The sequence below is a fragment of the Trachymyrmex cornetzi genome, unplaced genomic scaffold (genome assembly GCF_001594075.2).
Source record: "Trachymyrmex cornetzi isolate Tcor2-1 unplaced genomic scaffold, Tcor1.1 scaffold147, whole genome shotgun sequence".
NCBI classification, from domain to species: domain Eukaryota; kingdom Metazoa; phylum Arthropoda; class Insecta; order Hymenoptera; family Formicidae; genus Trachymyrmex; species Trachymyrmex cornetzi.
Window position 1 is genome coordinate 1,962,920 of NW_017296059.1, and position 17,615 is coordinate 1,980,534.

General features: G+C 39.4%; 2 protein-coding genes across 6 annotated transcripts; one reads left to right on the plus strand and one right to left on the minus strand.

Annotated features, from left to right (window-relative positions):
* Positions 1 to 172: 172 nt before the first annotated feature.
* LOC108757837 (digestive organ expansion factor homolog) lies at positions 173 to 4,176 on the minus strand. Of its 2 annotated transcripts, none has more exons than XM_018502474.1 (2): positions 3,899 to 4,176; positions 173 to 2,620 (listed from the first exon to the last, which is right to left on the minus strand). In XM_018502474.1, the coding sequence occupies exon 2, from the start codon at positions 2,575 to 2,577 to the stop codon at positions 247 to 249; it is 2,331 nt and encodes a 776-aa protein (XP_018357976.1). In that variant the 5' UTR covers positions 2,578 to 2,620; positions 3,899 to 4,176; the 3' UTR covers positions 173 to 246. The 2 variants fall into 2 exon arrangements, with proteins under 2 accessions (XP_018357976.1, XP_018357977.1); XM_018502475.1 differs by lacking the exon at positions 3,899 to 4,176 and adding an exon at positions 3,052 to 3,204.
* A 2,612-nt stretch (positions 4,177 to 6,788) lies between these two features.
* On the plus strand, positions 6,789 to 14,065 carry LOC108757838 (WD repeat-containing protein 20). 4 transcript variants are annotated; one of them, XM_018502478.1, is made up of 5 exons: positions 6,789 to 7,319; positions 8,174 to 8,365; positions 9,275 to 10,738; positions 12,906 to 12,978; positions 13,620 to 13,689. In XM_018502478.1, the coding sequence occupies exons 1-4, from the start codon at positions 7,050 to 7,052 to the stop codon at positions 12,954 to 12,956; spliced, it is 1,977 nt and encodes a 658-aa protein (XP_018357980.1). In that variant the 5' UTR covers positions 6,789 to 7,049; the 3' UTR covers positions 12,957 to 12,978; positions 13,620 to 13,689. The 4 variants fall into 4 exon arrangements, with proteins under 4 accessions (XP_018357980.1, XP_018357981.1, XP_018357979.1 ...); XM_018502479.1 differs by lacking the exon at positions 13,620 to 13,689 and adding an exon at positions 13,179 to 13,209; XM_018502477.1 differs by lacking the exon at positions 12,906 to 12,978 and having other exon boundaries at positions 13,620 to 14,065.
* Positions 14,066 to 17,615: the final 3,550 nt, after the last annotated feature.

Genomic DNA, 17,615 nt, shown 5'->3' on the forward strand with positions numbered 1-17,615 from the left:
TCTAACGTGTTTTTTATCGTGATTAACATTTACTCGATAGATGTTTTATGTAAGTTTTTTATGATCATTAATAAAGATCCTATATTGAAATAATTATTTTACATTTTATTTCTAAAATAATTACTTTATTAACAGCGATAGCGCAGTTGTATAAAATTACGCGCGCGCGCGCGTTTATTGTAGTTACTAAATTACTTATAATTATCTCTTCGCATGATATACACAAATATAGAAAGATAATTCAAGTCAGCATTTAATCGTGTGTACTTTAGATTCTGATTCTATCATTTTAGTGGCTCTATTCTGACCCACTATTTGAGCGAGATTTATGGCGTCGAATTTGTTGTAAATAACGGTTACCGACATATTGTACTCCGTGCCGGAACGTGGATTCTGATACAGATTATCCATCAGATTACACATTTCGCTGTAGAAATGTGGATAAGTGGGCAGCTGGTAGAATATAAGGTGACGGATACCCTTTATCCTCGTTCTGCGCCAGAAATGCCAGCGTTCTGTATAGAGGAGGAAATGTGCGTCGCTGTGAAAGAACATATCCCTCGCTCGGGCGACCTTTCGATCCTGGGTATACTCGCTGATCATCGTAAAACTCATCTTCTCCTTCATCATGCGGTTGCGTAGATATACGAAGTCGAAGTAGCATGGCACGTAGATTAATGTGTGATTGTATATAGGATCCGTGTATCGCGGTAATATCTCTTTCAGGAAGAAATCTAGTCTGCTATCGATAGCTTGACAAAGATCGGAAGCGTCGAATCTGTAGAAGACTTGTGGAACTTTGATGGTCACGTCACGAATTGAGCCCGGTTCCAATGCATTCAGTACTTTCACCTGGCCGGCGTAGTTAAAGCATTTCCTGATCAGCATCGTGTTTATATATGGTGTTTCGATACTGGAGAAGATCAATGTCTGCCTGTAATACTTTGTCCAGCCATTCACGCACCAACTTCTGAGACGAGAGTAATCGATATCGTGAGATTTTTTGGGTTGCAGATGCATGTAATCCAAAACTTGATACAGATGATCCCAGTTTTGCATGAGAACCGTGTCAATCTGGTCCATGATTAGCAATTCTATAGATGACAAAAAATCGTAGTCTCTCACCGTTTCGCCTTCTGCACCTACTACTCTCCTGAGACCCAACGGCGAACCGATTATAATGTCGGAAGAGTAGAAATTTGTATACAACTTGAGAGTTTTCTTGGTAAGCGCCATGCCTATCTTGAACTTGTCGTCGATATTTCCTTGCAAGGTCAGTTCGTAATCTGCTGGTTTAGGATTCTTCTTGGGCACTGCTAATTCGTTTCCAGTAAAATCTTCCATGAATCGCAGCTTGTTGATGACAGAACCGCCTTTGTCTTCCCCAAACAAAATCGAGATGAACATCTCGACTATCTTCAAGCAAGAATGTTTGAATGGAACTATTATAAGTACTTTGGGTCTAACTAAACCCTGATCCTTGTACTCGTCTGGAACTTCTCCCATGCCACTACGACTGGCCTTTGCTAATTTTGCACTATGATGCAGTATTTTTGTTCGGGTCTTCAGAACATGATTAATTACATGCAGGCAATAAATGAATCGTATTTCATCGGCATTGGAAAATGTTCTTCCAGGATAATGCAAGTCTTGATAATTATTTATCACCGAAAACAATTCCCTTTGAAGAGAAGTCAAAGGTAACTTTTTTTCTACAGTATCCTTTATATTATAATTAGCTTTAATCAAATTATTTTGAATCTGTGATTTTACATGCAATTTGTTCCAGTTGACGTTCTCAATCAGAGTAGGAATTTTACCACAATTTGTATACTGTTTCTCTTCATCATCCAGAAGCTTTTTTACTTTTGCTGCTTTGTCATTTGAATCAACAGCTGGTTTTGGAATATGACATATCAGATTCCCCAATGTAGGCCATAATAACGTCGTGGTCTCTGTAATCTGTGGTGTTGCAGAGACTGCTTTATACAGTTCATCATCCATATCATTACGTAAATGTAAAGAGAATGGATCTCTCAAATGGCCAATGTCTTCTTGGGCAGTCTCAGCATCTTCATAATCATCCTCTTTCATCGTGAATAAAATCTCTTCATCCTGATCAGAAGGTTCTTCATTTGCTTCAAATTCTTCATTCTTTTCTTCAATGTTTTTCTTTTTCATTCTCTTAATTTTCTCCATTTTTCCCTTTGACTTTGTTTTATTTTTATTCTGTGTATCAGAATCTTCGTTTTCACTTTCTGAACTTGTTACAATTGGCTTCCTTAATTTCTCTACTAAATTTGTGTGTTTATAACCAGATAACTTAGATATATAAAGCATCCAAGGATCAACTTCTTCTTCAGAACTGTCACTTTCCTCCAGTCGCTGACGTATTTTCTCCTCTTCCATTATTCGCCTGCGAGCTTCAATTTCTTCATTCTTTGCATCACGTTCTTTAATATAAGAGGCTTTCCTTAAATCGAATTTTTCTTTCTTTGGTTTTGGTCGCTTTTCATAGCGTTCATCGATTTTTCTCTTTTTAGAATGAAATGATCGCTTTTGTTTCATCGGAGCCATTGGAATGTAATTCTGATTTTATCTGTGAATTATACATGTATTGCTAGAGAAAAAGAACATAAATATAAATACAATTAATCAAATTTAAAAGTTTCTAACATAATAATACAACTTATATTTATTTCTTTATTGTAAAATTTTACTTTTAATAAATATACTGTTACTTCAACTAGCAACATGTGATAAGAAATTGGTAGCATAATAATCAATCTAACGTAACTTTTCATTGATATTCAATTTATTCATATTGCTGAGTTTCTAACATGCTAGTACAACTTGTGTTTATTTTATTGTAAAATTTTACTTTCAATATATATACTGTTAACTTTATACTTTAGATAGTAACATGCGATAAGAAATGGTATGATAATCCATTTAACACCTGACATAACTTTTCATTACATATTCAATTATTGGTAAAAAGTAATTAAATTGCATATCAATTTAAACAAATCCAATTTTCAGTAAACCTACCCTAGAATTCTCGCTCAAATAATTAATTAATCATTCTGTTTCCAATAGTTAATTACATATTTTTGTATACAATAATCTCACGTGCACATAACCTGGTTCCGACTATCCTTCCTATGGATAGCTGCACGATTCTAGCCTGAGGATTTAGTACAGACGCAAACCACATCTACTTTCGACGATACGATTTTATCGATAGTGTCAGAAAATGTAGTCATATAGTTCCCAAACTCAGGTTTCTCTCTGGCGATACAGACACCAGACTACGAACACAGATGCACCAATAATTTGCGTAATCATTTATCCCGAGAAGAATGAACCAATCACGCCAAAGCAAAAAGGAAATGCGCGACTACGCATTAGTCGCCATTTTGAAAATGTGGAATACGTTACAGTTTACACTTCCGGTGTAAACACGGTGTTCGCAATGCCCGTGAACATCATTACGTCCTTGTTGTTTATCGAATGTTCAACAAGGATGTGAAAAGATATTTACAAGCGTTGCAAACGCCAAGTGGAATGTACTCTAAATGCGCCAATTACAAAACTAAAACCGATGCCAGATGAAATTTTACATTATTTTTTGAATAAAAATATTAATATTATCTTTACAAAAGATTTAAATAATAACACAATATTACGTTAATTTCTAATTGTTCTTGTCTCGTCTTATTTAGATAGAAGTGTTTGAATATTATATCGTAGAAATTACCGTAATATTCATTCATATCTATTAATTCACGTCATTGTCGTTTTCGAAAGAAAAGATGTCAAAACAATCACAAGCAATTCCAATTAATTAAGGCAATTAATTGAGGCGGTCGCCGAAAAGAATCAAAAAGACACTCACCATCGAAGCAGCGTCCTGTTCACCATTGCGCCAAAAATGTCCGACTTCTTGGGACAAGTCTCAAATTCCAAGGTGTTGCACGGAAACTGCATCCTCTTTTAACAAACGTTCGACGTAACTAACATCGGCACTTTACACTTCAATTCGAACACGAACGCGGGTGCGGAGCTAAGTAAATGCGATTTCGTCGACACTATTCGCGATTCGGAGTCGTGATCAACGACATTCGACGGTAAAGGTGCCTTTTCAGTTTTCATGCTGACGCTCGACACTCATTTTCGGCGTCAAAATAAGTCACGTGATATAAATTGACGAATATCAAACGTCAATTTCGATCACGTGACTTATTTTAAAGCTGAAAATGAGTGTCAGCGTCAGCACGAAAAGGCACCTGTACGCGCGCGACCTTCACGGAAATGATCGTTGAGAGGAAACCGGAAAGGATACGATTTTGGCGCAATGGCGACAAGATCACGTCTAGTGCGGCTAAGTTCAAATCGGATCGCGTTAGCAGCGAACTGAAATAAAATTACGTTTTCGAACGATATGAAAAAAATGGACGAATTGAATTGAATGGAAAAGAAAATTATTTCTGTAAATTTAACTTTTGAAAAATCAAAAAGATCGATTTAAAAATTTTTGGGGTTTTTTTTAGTATTTGCATATAAATGTCAAATGCAAAAGACATGTTTCCTTTAACAAATCTTAAGTCTCAAAAGAAGTAAGATAAATAAGAAAAATGATAAATAACAAAATCAAAATGAAATAATAAAATAATATGATAATAAATAATAATAACAATAATAATAAAATAATAAAGAAAAATGATAAATAATTGAGAAAAATAAGGTGCATAAACTGTAAAGGCGATACTTGATTTAAAAAATTAGAACTTATTAAATGCAAACCAAAATATATTCGAAGAAACTTTTTAATCCATGTTCTGCGTGTAGAATAAAATAATGATCGGTTTAATTAACCGATCATTTTACTTATAAATAAAAATGAGCAATTAGAATTAACTGCACTCAGTTAAAGCTTCTGTGGTCGGTTGAAATTATATTAACTACTATAATTGTAAGTATAAGACGCGTGCAATCTAAAAAGAGATAGAAGATCAGCTAAATTGGAGTCAATCAACATGTTGGCGAAACTTGCACTTGACTTGATACATCGCCGCGTAACAATTATCTACCTCGTAATTATCTCTGGCGAATTCAATTCTGCGGCACTCAAGTTTCACGGATGAATTCATCGTCACAAGACGGTAGGCTTTCCGGTAGGAGAAGACGGGAGAGGGAGAGAAAGAGAGAAAAGGAAGAGAGAGAGAAAAAGAGAGAGAGAGAGAGAGAGAGAGAGAGAGAGAGGAAAAGAAAGAGAACGAAAACTTACTTCGATTCGAAAGCGGAATTGTTCGAAATTGCGCGGAATCTTTTCATACAATTGTCCATCTCACCGACGACGTGCGAACGACGACATAGAGTCATAGGAAGGGGTACGAGAGGGGGGAAGCAGGAAAAAGCGGGCGAAATTAATTGACCCTTCGCTCGCGCTTGTTTACAAAATATCCGGTCCCTAAACAGGGCCCGCACGAGCCGCGGTACCAAAGCGGATGATTGCTAACTTCACTGCGCGCGCATCGCAACGACGTCGCCAGTGCCGTGAAGGGAGCGCAATATCCCGGCGATACGCCCGATTGCGCGTAAATGCGTTCTTGAAATGAAATGGCCTTCCTTCGGCAAGAATTTTTCTTTGAATTGTTCATATAATGTTTTGCAGCATTTCTGTATAATTTAATTACTATTTAGAAAATTTCTCAGATTTTTTCACACGAATTGGAACATTTTTCAAAAATGCTGTGATAGTCTCTATTTTTTCTAAAATTTTTTATGTACATACATTCTAAAATGTTCTAAAATATTCTAAAAATTTTAAAATATGTGGAATATAAGATTTCTCATTCTACAATTTCCAAAAAAAAAATTTATAAAAACTAAAGAAAAGACACTTTTCAGAAATCTTTATAAATTTAAAATATGAAAAGCACAGAAAATAGCATCAATATTGCAGTGTTGCTAAAATAATCTGTGCTCTATGGATATTATAAAAATTTTTTTCATTGAAATTATATCAAAGTTATTTAAATTGGAACACGACACATGTTATATAATAAACGTAGTTAATTTTCAACTTTCATTTGGTTTAATCTTCCTTCGAACGCCAATCTTATCAAATCTTGTACTATCATATCCGTGAGAAAATATTTTTGAAGAAACAGTTTCCGTTCAGGACTAAGAAAAGAGAATAATTACGATGCGTCGTACGAATGATTAGCACAACAATCTTGCAAGAAATAAGTGAATTTATATTTCTTGCAAGACTGTCACAAATTTTGAATGCGTAGAAACGATGCGCAGGGCGCTGCAAAAATCTGAAGCAATCCTGACAGCGCGAGTCGCCGCCACCGTTCGGCGAGCGCACTACACAAGACAAGCAGCAGTTCGTACGGTTTCGGAGAATTCGGAGTAGTATTTCGAGCAATTCGAGCGCCCTTTAAGCCGCGTTCGCGCCGTCCAGCGCCGTCGTGCGAGACGGAGAGGGACGGAGGGATACAGTGAGGAAAACAAAAAAAAAGAGAGGACGGAGCCAAGTCCAGCCAGGCCAGGCGGCCGGCGAGAAACGTGGTGAAACGTTATACGGATTTACGGCAATCTCTCGCACGATTTCCCGGCGTGGCTCTGCCAATCGTGGCCGCCCGCACTCGCAGCCGGCCCCGCCGGCGGTGGAGCTCGTTTCGCGCGCGTGAAGTTGCCTGCAGACGGAGACGGGCGCACGGGCACGGGCACGGGTACGGGCACGGGCCGAGGGCCGAGGCGAGGGGACTCAGGGGAGCCACTCAGCCGTCTCAGCCACACGCGAGCGACGGCGAGGGAGTCGGGGAGTCGGGCGATCGTACGACGGCGACGCACGCACCACGTACGGACGGTCGGTCGGCCGGACGTTCTGTCGGTTCTGTCGATCGGTGGTCAACACGTCGGTGTGACGACGACGACGGGCCAGTAACGAGGGCGGCCTACGAGCTATATTTCCCTGCGTGTCTGATGAGCTCCTCCGTTGCGCCGCTGCTGCTGCTGCTGCTGCTGGTGGTAAGATGGCTGTGCAGCTGGACGGTGGAGGGAAGGAGGACCTGAAAACACAATTCGTCACGCGGGAGGGCACCTACAAGCTGATGACCCTGTCGGAGTACTCGAGACCGAACCGAGTCGGCTACACCAACAGCCAGGGCAGCGCGTCCGTCAGGGTGTCCTTCGTCACGCTGCCGGACCCAGCAGACCCCACGGGCGCACAGGGCCTCGGTGACCGAATGTGCTTCAATTTCGGCAAGGAGCTCTACGTCTACGTCTATCGCGGTGTCAAGAAGGTGAGCCATAACCCAGCGACGACGGCGACGGTGACGCGCGACGCGTCCGGAGTATACCCGAGCCGTCGTCGTTGCGACCTAACCTCGCAAACGTCGAGAGAGACCTCCATCTTTGCGGACTGGCTCGGTTTCGCCGTGCCTCGTCCTCCGCGACGATGAACGCGACGTCGAGAGCTTCCTCTGGGGTCGACTCGCGTTGAATCGTTGCTGCCTTTCTCCCCCCCCCCTTTTTTCCCCCTTTTTCTTACTCATCAACGAGAGAGCTGACGACAACCACTCACGCTGATGTTTCTCTCTCGTCGGAAGTATATTGAGTAATCACATACCCCTAAACGGTATCGCAAATAATACTGCTATCTTAATTCTTACAATTAGTATTCGTTGATGGAATCCTTGATTTATGTGTAGAAATAAAAAACCGACAGAATTAACTCTCACAGAAGTTCGAAATCAGCTCTGAAAGGTTTTCAAGATAAGAAAATAGGTCTGTTTTCTACAGCTGCACTAGTATATTTTCTTTGGAATTTAAATTGCTTTCTGTGGTTGAATAGTATATATACTTTGGGAATTTAAGATGATATATGTTCGATATTTGATAAAAGCAAGAAAGAAAATTCTAGTGCAGGAATAAGAAGTAGATCTAATGTAAAATAGGTGTCCATTTGATATTTGACTTAAGCGAGAAAGTTCTTTTAGAGACTAGTGCCGAAATGAAAAATGTATCTAATATAGTTTAAATAACTTATCGCATGTATAGCCATTTCAAATTTTTGTATCCTAGAAAGTAAACTATTTATCGACTGAAAGGATTTGGTTGAAAAAACTCGACATGACACAGTGTTAAAATGTTTCAGGCTGTAGACTTGAACAAACCAGTGGACAAAAAGTTGTACAAGGGAACGAATCCGACCTGCCACAATTTTAATCAAACAACAGCAACGGCCGATAGTGCTCCATTGCTGGTAGGATTTTCCACAGGGCAGATACAGCTGATCGATCCGATAAAGAAGGACAGTTCTCAACTCAGCAAATTGTACAATGAAGACGTACGTAAAAGCAAATTTGGCACGAAATTTCTATTGACAAGTCTCTATGAGTTACGTGAACCTGAAGGAAAACTTCTCATCTGCATTTGCGATTGCTAGAAAGAATCATTTCCTGTATTATCTGCTAGCTTACGTGGAGAGATAAATAATCTTTTAGTTCAAACAGAATTCTCTATGCAGCTAATATCAAACTGTAGTTTCCTGACAATGTGTGTAATAACTGTCAACACTTATCCGTTCTTGATGATATGTCTGTGTTATCTTATTGAAACATGATAAACTGGAAAATAAATGCTGGTTCAGGATACCTCACGCCATCCGCTGCATCCTGCAATGACTGTGCTTAATATTTAGCAGCGCATTAACCGGGCTATTCTATGCCGGTAGGCCCGCGCACTAATGCAATTATATCTCAATCAAATAATTAAGCTCAACAAGCAACATTACATAACTTTCCGCTGTCTTCTTGTAGCAGAAACAGGCCTTAATGGAACTATGTGCTGCCTATTTTAAATACATTTCGGTCTCAATGAATGTCTGATAATTTATACGTATACAGTTACGCTTTGTAAAACATTTTTAATACTTCAATAACGTTCAATATTATCTTCAAATCACTAGTACTATTTCCTTTTTATCTTTGTTTATCAATCATAACATTGAGATTGTAATATAAAAATTGATTTTTTAGTAAGCTTTATATCGCTACAAAATAAGAGAAGCACTATTTTAGTTAGATTAATTTTATTAAATATTTTTTTATAAAAAAAAATTTTAATAGAGATTATTTTGAATGCAAGATACGATTAATAAATTCTAAACAGTTTTTCGCGGCACTATTAATTTTGCTTCATTTTAACATGAAAATATTTTTGTTATCTGTAATGAGAACGTTTTTTTTTTTTTCAGAGGTTGATAGACAAGAGCAAGGTGACATGTATAAAGTGGGTTCCCAGCTCAAACAACCTATTTCTGGTCTCTCATAGCTCCGGTCAGCTGTACCTCTATAACGAAGAGCTGCTTTGCGGCACCACTGCGCCGCACTATCAGTCATTCAAGTCGGGTGACGGATACGCCATATATACCTGCAAAACCAAATCCACCAGAAACCCGCTGTACCGGTGGGTGATAGGCGCGGAAGGATGTTGTATAAATGAATTCGCCTTCAGCCCATGTGGCACGAACTTAGCCGTGGTATCACAGGATGGGTTTCTGCGTGTTTTTCAATACAACACCATGGAACTGGTTGGCTCGGCAAGGAGCTACTTTGGTGGCTTTTTGTGCGTGTGTTGGTCGCCGGACGGACGTTACGTGGTGGTCGGCGGCGAGGACGATCTGGTGACTATTTGGAGCTTCCACGAGAAGCGGGTGGTGGCGCGGGGGCAAGGTCATCATAGTTGGGTGAGCGTGGTTGCCTTTGATCCATACACGACGTCCTACGGTGATCACGATCCCGACTTTAGCGGTTCGGATGACGAAACGACGATGTCGCACAACAATCATAATCACTTCCACGAGAAGTCGCACCGTCTATCCACGACCTCGCAGAGCGGTGGTGTTCACTCGAATCGCAATTCCTGTAGTTCTGAATTGAGAATGTCGGGCGGTACGTGCTACAGGTTAGGCAGTGTATCGCAGGACACCCAACTGTGCCTATGGGACATTACGGAGGATGTACTGAGGCAACCGGTGTGTGCCAAGCAAAGACCCTCTGCGGCGTGCAGCACCAGTGGCGGTACCTTGTCGTCCTCGGGTACGTTTAATAGTGGCAATGGAGCGGCGACAACGGTGAATCACCATTCGAATTCGAATGCTAAACATAATAATTCAAATAATGTAAACTTCAAGGAGAACGCGAGTGGTAATAATGAGACTAGTAACAATAGCAGTAGCACGAATGCCGCGGTGGCAACCGTTAATTCGCTGACGCAGAGGCTAGCGGGTCTTGGCTTCGGCGAGCGTAAGGGTGATAATCACAAGAGAAACTTTAGCCTCACTATGCGAGGTAGCGGCACAGGTGCAACGGCGACGACGGCCAACAACAGCACGACGACAGTTGTGCAAAATAACGGTGGCGATAAGGCGAGCACCGGCAATTCGACGAGTACGACGAGTAGTAGTCTGAATAACAGTGTCGGTGGGAGTTTAGTAGGTGGGACGGGAAGTAAAAAGGTTAGTTCCGTGATGGACGATCCCATGAGGTTGATAGGGACCGCCTGGTGTCCCAGGTTCGACGAGTGTCCGGTCCTCGAGCCGCTGGTGTGCAAGAAGCTGGCGCACGAGAGACTGACTGAATTAGTATTTAGGGAAGATTGCTTCGTGACGGCGTGTCAGGATGGATACGTGTACACGTGGGCGAGGCCCGGCCACATGGTAGGTCCTCTCACGATAAGCAGCACCCTGCACAGGCCATCACACCATCATAGCAACAACCCTTACACTAGTAATATCAATTCCATGCGATGTAACGACCTCTGATGTAACCCGTTATTTCCAAATCGTTATTTAGCGAGTCCGTCGAGTAGAGTCTGTTGGTCGGATGATCCGAGAATTCTGTACATATATACGTAGAGTTAGAATTTAGAATGATGTTATCGTGACAAAAGCACAGGAAAATCTTGTAATGCTTTTGGATAGTCTTCCTTTACCTTCGTGGTGACGGAAGGACATCTTTGAGACAAATGATTATTTTGGTTTGGAAGTATTAGAACAAGATACACTGACGAATTCGGTATTATCTTGCCGGGTGTTTGATATGACGATCGCGTCGCTGTTATTTAAGTTTTATATATTACAATCAGTATATTTAATCTTAAAGAGTCCCTATTCACATTTAAATCTACGACCTTAGGGTATATAATTGCGTTTGAATTCTGTTAGTATTGGGAGGTGCCATCATAGAGAAATGCATTGAGGACTTTTTTTAAATATTTTTCTCTAAGTTTGTATTGTGTATATAATTACAGAAGTACATAGACGGACGATACTATGAGTGAACAAGTAATTAAAAATATATATGTTTTTTCGGAAAATTTTGAATCACAGAACTTTTTTTTATGTTAGATATTTTTTTTATCTGTCTACGTATTACGAACATTTTTCGGATAATCTTTCCGGGATATTTCCTAGACTAGATCAGATAAATTACAACATTTTTTAATACAGTTTATTACTCGAAATGCATGAACATAGATATTTCAAATTAAGTAGTGTAGAGCGCGCACATACATTGTGATATCTGTTTTTTTTTTTCAGATGCATTAATATAGTTTTAATTAATATTATTTTTTTGCGGGAAACGGAGGAGCTTTAACTTATCTTCTATTTAGATGTTATCAATTCTATAATATTTGATTAGTGCATGCGCTGCAAATAAAAAAAAAACTACTCACAGTATGTGCTTAAAGTTCATTCATAGTATAGGCTGTCGTTGATATCTGTGCCTAATGATGGTCTGGTCAAGATATATTCTCGCGATGAATATTGCAGAATTACGCGAGCTATAGGATAGAGATCGACTACCGATATATTTATGTTTTTGGTTTGCATCCTCGAGAGCAATGTTGTTTGAACCCTATGAGGTCTCGTGACAGGGCAGGCCCCTTTATTGAAGAAAACCTTCTTTCTATCTTCTGTAAAGTGTTATCTAGCTTTAACCGATCATTAAATAGAGAAGTCAACGAAAAATAATTATTTAGCCAAACTGTCGTCTCTCAAACTTACGATACGAGATGCGAGAAACACTTAATCCTTTGTTGAAAACGATGAATTTTGCCTTGTTGTACAATAAAGCAAAAATTTGAATGAACGATTGCTGCTTGCTTTCCGCTTGTTGAAATTTTGTTCAATCAAGTGCAATGCAGAAGCTCCAAGGAGAACGGCCGGGGGAGTCTTTTATGCGGCACGTACATATATATGCATACGTACATACATATGTATGATGACACATGTAAGACGATGTTTATTTACAGTCTGCCAAGAACATCGCATGTTTTTTCCTTTTTTTTCTTTTTCACATTATATACTACAGGTTACTACAGGATATTAGGGCTCGAATAGTGTTTCCTGGGCGTTTTGCATAGAGCATTTGTATCACGAGAATATCCCACACTCTCACCTTTTCATTTAACGGCTTTGACCAAAAGTATCAGGGACAGCCTCATTAAATTGCGATCAATTAAACGCTAACCAGCGTTTGCGAAGTGTAACTATAAATACCATAACACAATTATCGAGTGTTCAAAAGAATGTTTTAATCACTGCTATTAATTCACTGTATTACGCTGAGAACAGCGTGATGTATACAATTTAATGAAAGCGAGTCTTTCGCGCCTTTGGCCAACGCTGCGAAAAATACCTAACTAATTACGGAGTAGTTCGCGATGAAATTCATTACAGCGTGCGTTGCTTCTTTTTCTAGCGTAACTTATAATTTTAAATAGCGCGTCTTTTATCATTTTTAATCGGATGATGCTTGCGCTTATTTCTCAAGGCCGATAAAGCATTAATTCCTTTTTCTCACTTTTGATTGATCGGAAAGATTAATGTTCTGTACCACGCTTTGGCTGATGCAAGAGAATATCGTGGATGAGACTTCCCTGAGTTATCGCATGGTACGTATGACTTATCATTTTCCGTTCTATTTTGCTTTATTTACCGCTTGAACGGACTTGTCATGGAAGTAGAATAGTGTACACGCTCGAAATCATTTACACACGTTCTTGTCGAGGTACTTCTCGGCGGCGCTTTTGAATTTTATAGCACAATTTGCACTATATCTCTTTGCTCTCACGCATTCTCTTTCTCTTGCCAGATCTGCATTATTCCCGAAAAGTTTTCGCAAGACAGGAAAGAGAGAATTATACATGTTCGAACCGTTTAAACTATTCATGAGTCATATGTTTAACACTATTGAATGAAGATACGAATTCCTGATCTTAATGGAAGCATAAGTTATTTGTCTCTCTCTTAATCAAAATATACGTTCTTAAACAATTAGAAATTGAATTCTTAATATAAAATACTAAATTATTAAAAATTGGATTATTGAAATTTTCTTTTTTTTAGTTCTTCGCTCATACAACTGTGATGAATTGTCCATCAAAAAGAAACCTCTGGCTTGGGATGATAAAAGATGCGCGAGATGCTTCTTGGGAATAACGCGTGTTTTTATTAGATGACTTAGATGACTTAGAAGCGCGTTATTCGTATCGCCGTGTATCAACGATGTGGTTCGCGTTGTCTCTAATTTCAGCCAGGGATCAGCCAGGTCGGCGGTGCCGCTCTCCACGTGGTCAGTCCGGTAGAAGGCGGTGGTACCATAGTATAGCCAGAGCCGGATACCGATACCGGTCTATCACGAGGTCACCAGGGACTGCAGGGATCGTCGCGGGCGTCCGAGGCACAGCTCCAGCAGGCGTACGCACGCCGACGTCACCTATACTACGTCTGGCCGAGCGAGAGCTACTCCGGTACGGTTTGAGCGAGCGGTTCGAATTCGTCATCGTCGAAGAAGCGGACGAATTGAAATGGAAATCCGTGGGGGATTTGTCTCAGCGAGATTGGACGTTTAATCTCGGATATCGGACCTTAAAATTTGCATTGCTTGTTCTCTTTCGATATCGACTTCTCGATATCGTCATACTTATTTCTACTATTAAAATTTACTATTTATGTATCTTTAAAAAGAGGATAAATGGAGAAAGCAAATTGATTAATTTAATCATTTAGAGATTGCAACAAAAGCTTGAAAAGCTGATAAAAAATTAAATGTTTTGATAGTTCTAGTATTAATCCTTAACAGCAATAGACCCGAAGCAAAAATTTTAGGTGGTTGTAAAGTCTGTGTATTGATATGAGGTCCTAAATTGTAAGTTCTAAAAAAACATTAAACTTTTCTCTGTCAATCGCCTTAGGGCAGAGGTTCACATGTATTCTGTATTTTAAACAGGACGCGTTAGAACTAATTGTAAGATGTAGTTTTCATAGCTGCAGTTGAGGATTAACAACATCTGATCGGCAAACTTTAATTTCTAGCAAGAGAATATTATTCTTTTTTTATTTATTTGAAATCGTTTTATCAAAAGGATAGAATGAGAGGAAAGAAAAACAGACAGGAGTTTAAGAATACCAAAGTTAATGTCCGATTTCGAAGATTAGATGATCAAGCTCACAAGGTGGATCCCTTTATGAACTTCTTTGGAATCGCCTACGTTTTGCAACTCGCGTGCGGCTTAACGCTTAAAGACACATACACACACATACGCTTTTGTTTCGGTATAAGCCGCTCTTCCGGTGCATATCATTTCCTCTTCCTCATTCTTTCCTTTCCTCGACAGCGTCGCGGCGACGACGACGACGACGACGACGTTACGCGACCCCGCGGCCTCTTTCTCGAGGAGACTCGCGAATCGGAAGCAGTTTGTGTATACATGTACATACGTACACGTGTGTATGCCCGATGATTGTGACAGATGCATTGTACCATTCCAAATAAAATTTCGCGGTAATATATGCGTCTCAGCTTGTGGGACACGCGGTGGGTTCTGGCGGTACAGAGCGCCTTTTTGTGTATTTATTATTTGAAGCGTTGAAATTTATATAGACCTAAGCCACGAACAGAGTTCTAGGACAAGAACGGATAGTCTACATATATTCTAATAGGCCATGTATAAGTAACTCGCTCTAACTTTTGCTCATTGCGATGCCATAGATCGAATTGCTCGAATACGTTTACACATTCATTAGAAACAATGTTCTAACATTTTACACGTTCCTTCGTTCCGTCACTTGGACAGCCGCAGAAGTAGCTAGAGAACATTCCTTGATATAAGTTATTTTGTTAACTTTTCGTTAAAAATTGTGACTTGGGTCTCTATCACTCTCAGTGCTTCATTTCGGTCGATTACTTCGAAGAAGATATTCCGCAAGGCGATACTAATTTTTAATTTATATATAAATACGTAGGATTTACATTACATATGGAACACGAAGTACGACACTTTAATTTACGTTATTGTAGATCAGCTGTCCATTTTTAACAGCTTATTTCATTGATTAGCTTTAAACGAGCATTTCTGCGCAATTCAAGGATTAAGTATCTATTGTTATCATATTCTTGGGCTTTTATACGCAACGACGAGGCTCTTTAATTTAAACCTCTGCGCAGTAATTCATCGCAGCACCGTTTAATTAAATTTTATTCACCTCTGATAAAAGATTCGATGCAAAAAGGGGCTGTAGGTGAACCATCGGAAACTTACGTTTCGTTAAAAAAGACTATGTAAAAAAAAATATAAAAAAAAATCGATAATGCTCTCTAAAAAAGTGTGAATTCCATACACGCGTCTATAAAGTACAAAAGGATATTGACAGAGAATATTTTTTCTATACTCTCCTTTTTCAGATAAATGAGATATCATTTAGCTTTTCCAAAAAGGTTTCCGTCATCTGTAGTACCTGCAGCTTTTTTACGTCAAGCCTGAATTCTTTAATGTTCTACGACACAATGTTCCGTGACATACCACGTACGCATCAGAAAATCTATTCGGGACACTCTGATATATCGCACCGATAAAAGGACCGATTCGATAAGACTTTCCGTTTCGGTATTTTCGCTCTCGTATGGTGGGTTTACCTTGCCCCGAAGCACGACGACATCGTATTATATTATTCTAACAAGTGCAAGCTCGTTAAAGGTATGCTGTGATATGTGTGCTATTACATGACGACACTTGACGAACGATCCAAGCGATGAAGATTACTTCCAAAGATCACTCCGCCGTGCACCGAATCGGACCTGCGAACGACACCGCTGATTAGTTTCTTATACTTACTATAGGCAACAAACGAAGCCGGCCTGCGACACACCAGACCTACTATTTCATCTAACGATTCTGCGAAGAAAGAGACGGATGAACTTGAACGAATTGACGGGGATTCGCGTCTGATCTCTCAGAGATCTTTAATCTTTCATTGTCTCTATTTATAATGACGTGATTAAACTACGAAGGAACAAAAAGTTACGTACGTAATATTAATGCCGAGTTATATGTATAATAAATCTATTTTTTCCTATCTCTTATCTCATCCGATAAAAAATTGAAGTAGGAAAGAACGATTTTGCTGACATGGCTAAAAATTTATCTAGATACAAATCTGAAAATAATTCTGTGTGAATTAATGATTAAAATAATTATGTACTTTTTAAAACTTTTGAAGTGAATCTCTCACTCTTAAAGATTAAAAATTGAGCCACTCTTTTTCAAGGCTCAATTTTCAATCCTTAAAATGAGATTCTACTCCAAAGAGTTTAGAGAGTAGGACATTTATAAACTTGTTTAGCACAGATTATCACAAATTTCAGCAATATTGCAATAACATTATAAACATTGCAAGTTTCTTGCTGAAAGTATGGGAATCAATTGCTAAAACTTTTTACAGCATTGTTATCAATATTTAAGCGTTCTACATATAATTATTTTAACGATTTAATAAAATTATTTTTAGATTTATGTCTAATTAAATTTTTAAATACTTAAGTAAAACTGTTCTTTCCGTGCAAAAAAAAAATTCAATAGTCACATTTTCGACATAAAAAATTCATCGCTTCATAAAGAACCTACTGATTCCTTCAAGTTTATCCTTCCTCGCAGGGAAGACCGCGATCTACAAAGTTCCTATTTCATAAGCTAAACGGCGAGATTCCGCGATCGACGATGGATTTTCCGGTGGGGAATGCGTCTTCGGTTTCTACATAGAACGGACAAAAAGCTCGCCTTCCAACGAGGCTGAATAGGTTTTCGGGATCTGCATGGTGGACGCGTGCGTGAAGAGACGGATCTTGACAATGTGTGTTCAAAGCGACTGCAGGGCTCGCGATTTCGTATCTTCCGGGCACGGGTATGGTCGAGTTCTTATTCAGGAGTCTGCGGCGCTCTTAATAGAGAAAATATGTCTGTGTTTAATTGATTTCAGACGCGATTGGTGGAACTGTTTCGACGACACCGGGTTTCTCCTGGACCCGCGATCGACGTTCTCACCATCATTTAAAAGGAAAACTTTCTCCGCGTCCGAGACGTATCGAGACGAAAATAATGCGAATAATCGCGATATTATAAATCACGTTAATAATGAGTCACGCCATTCTGTAATAAGTCACAGGTGACACTCACGAACGATTTAATAACTACTTCGCCACTCAAAGTGCTGCTGACAGGAGATACGTGGTTTATTACTTAAAGAAGTAAGC

Bases quoted from the DNA above. Each gene is read 5' to 3' on its own strand.
- LOC108757837 (XM_018502474.1), bottom strand. From the start codon at position 2,577: ATGGCTCCGATGAAACAAAAGCGATCATTTCATTCTAAAAAGAGAAAA.
- LOC108757838 (XM_018502476.1), top strand. From the start codon at position 7,050: ATGGCTGTGCAGCTGGACGGTGGAGGGAAGGAGGACCTGAAAACACAA. The intron at 7,320-8,173 runs GTGAGCCATAAC...AAAATGTTTCAG, and splicing joins TCTATCGCGGTGTCAAGAAG to GCTGTAGACTTGAACAAACC. The intron at 8,366-9,274 runs GTACGTAAAAGC...TTTTTTTTTCAG, and splicing joins GCAAATTGTACAATGAAGAC to AGGTTGATAGACAAGAGCAA.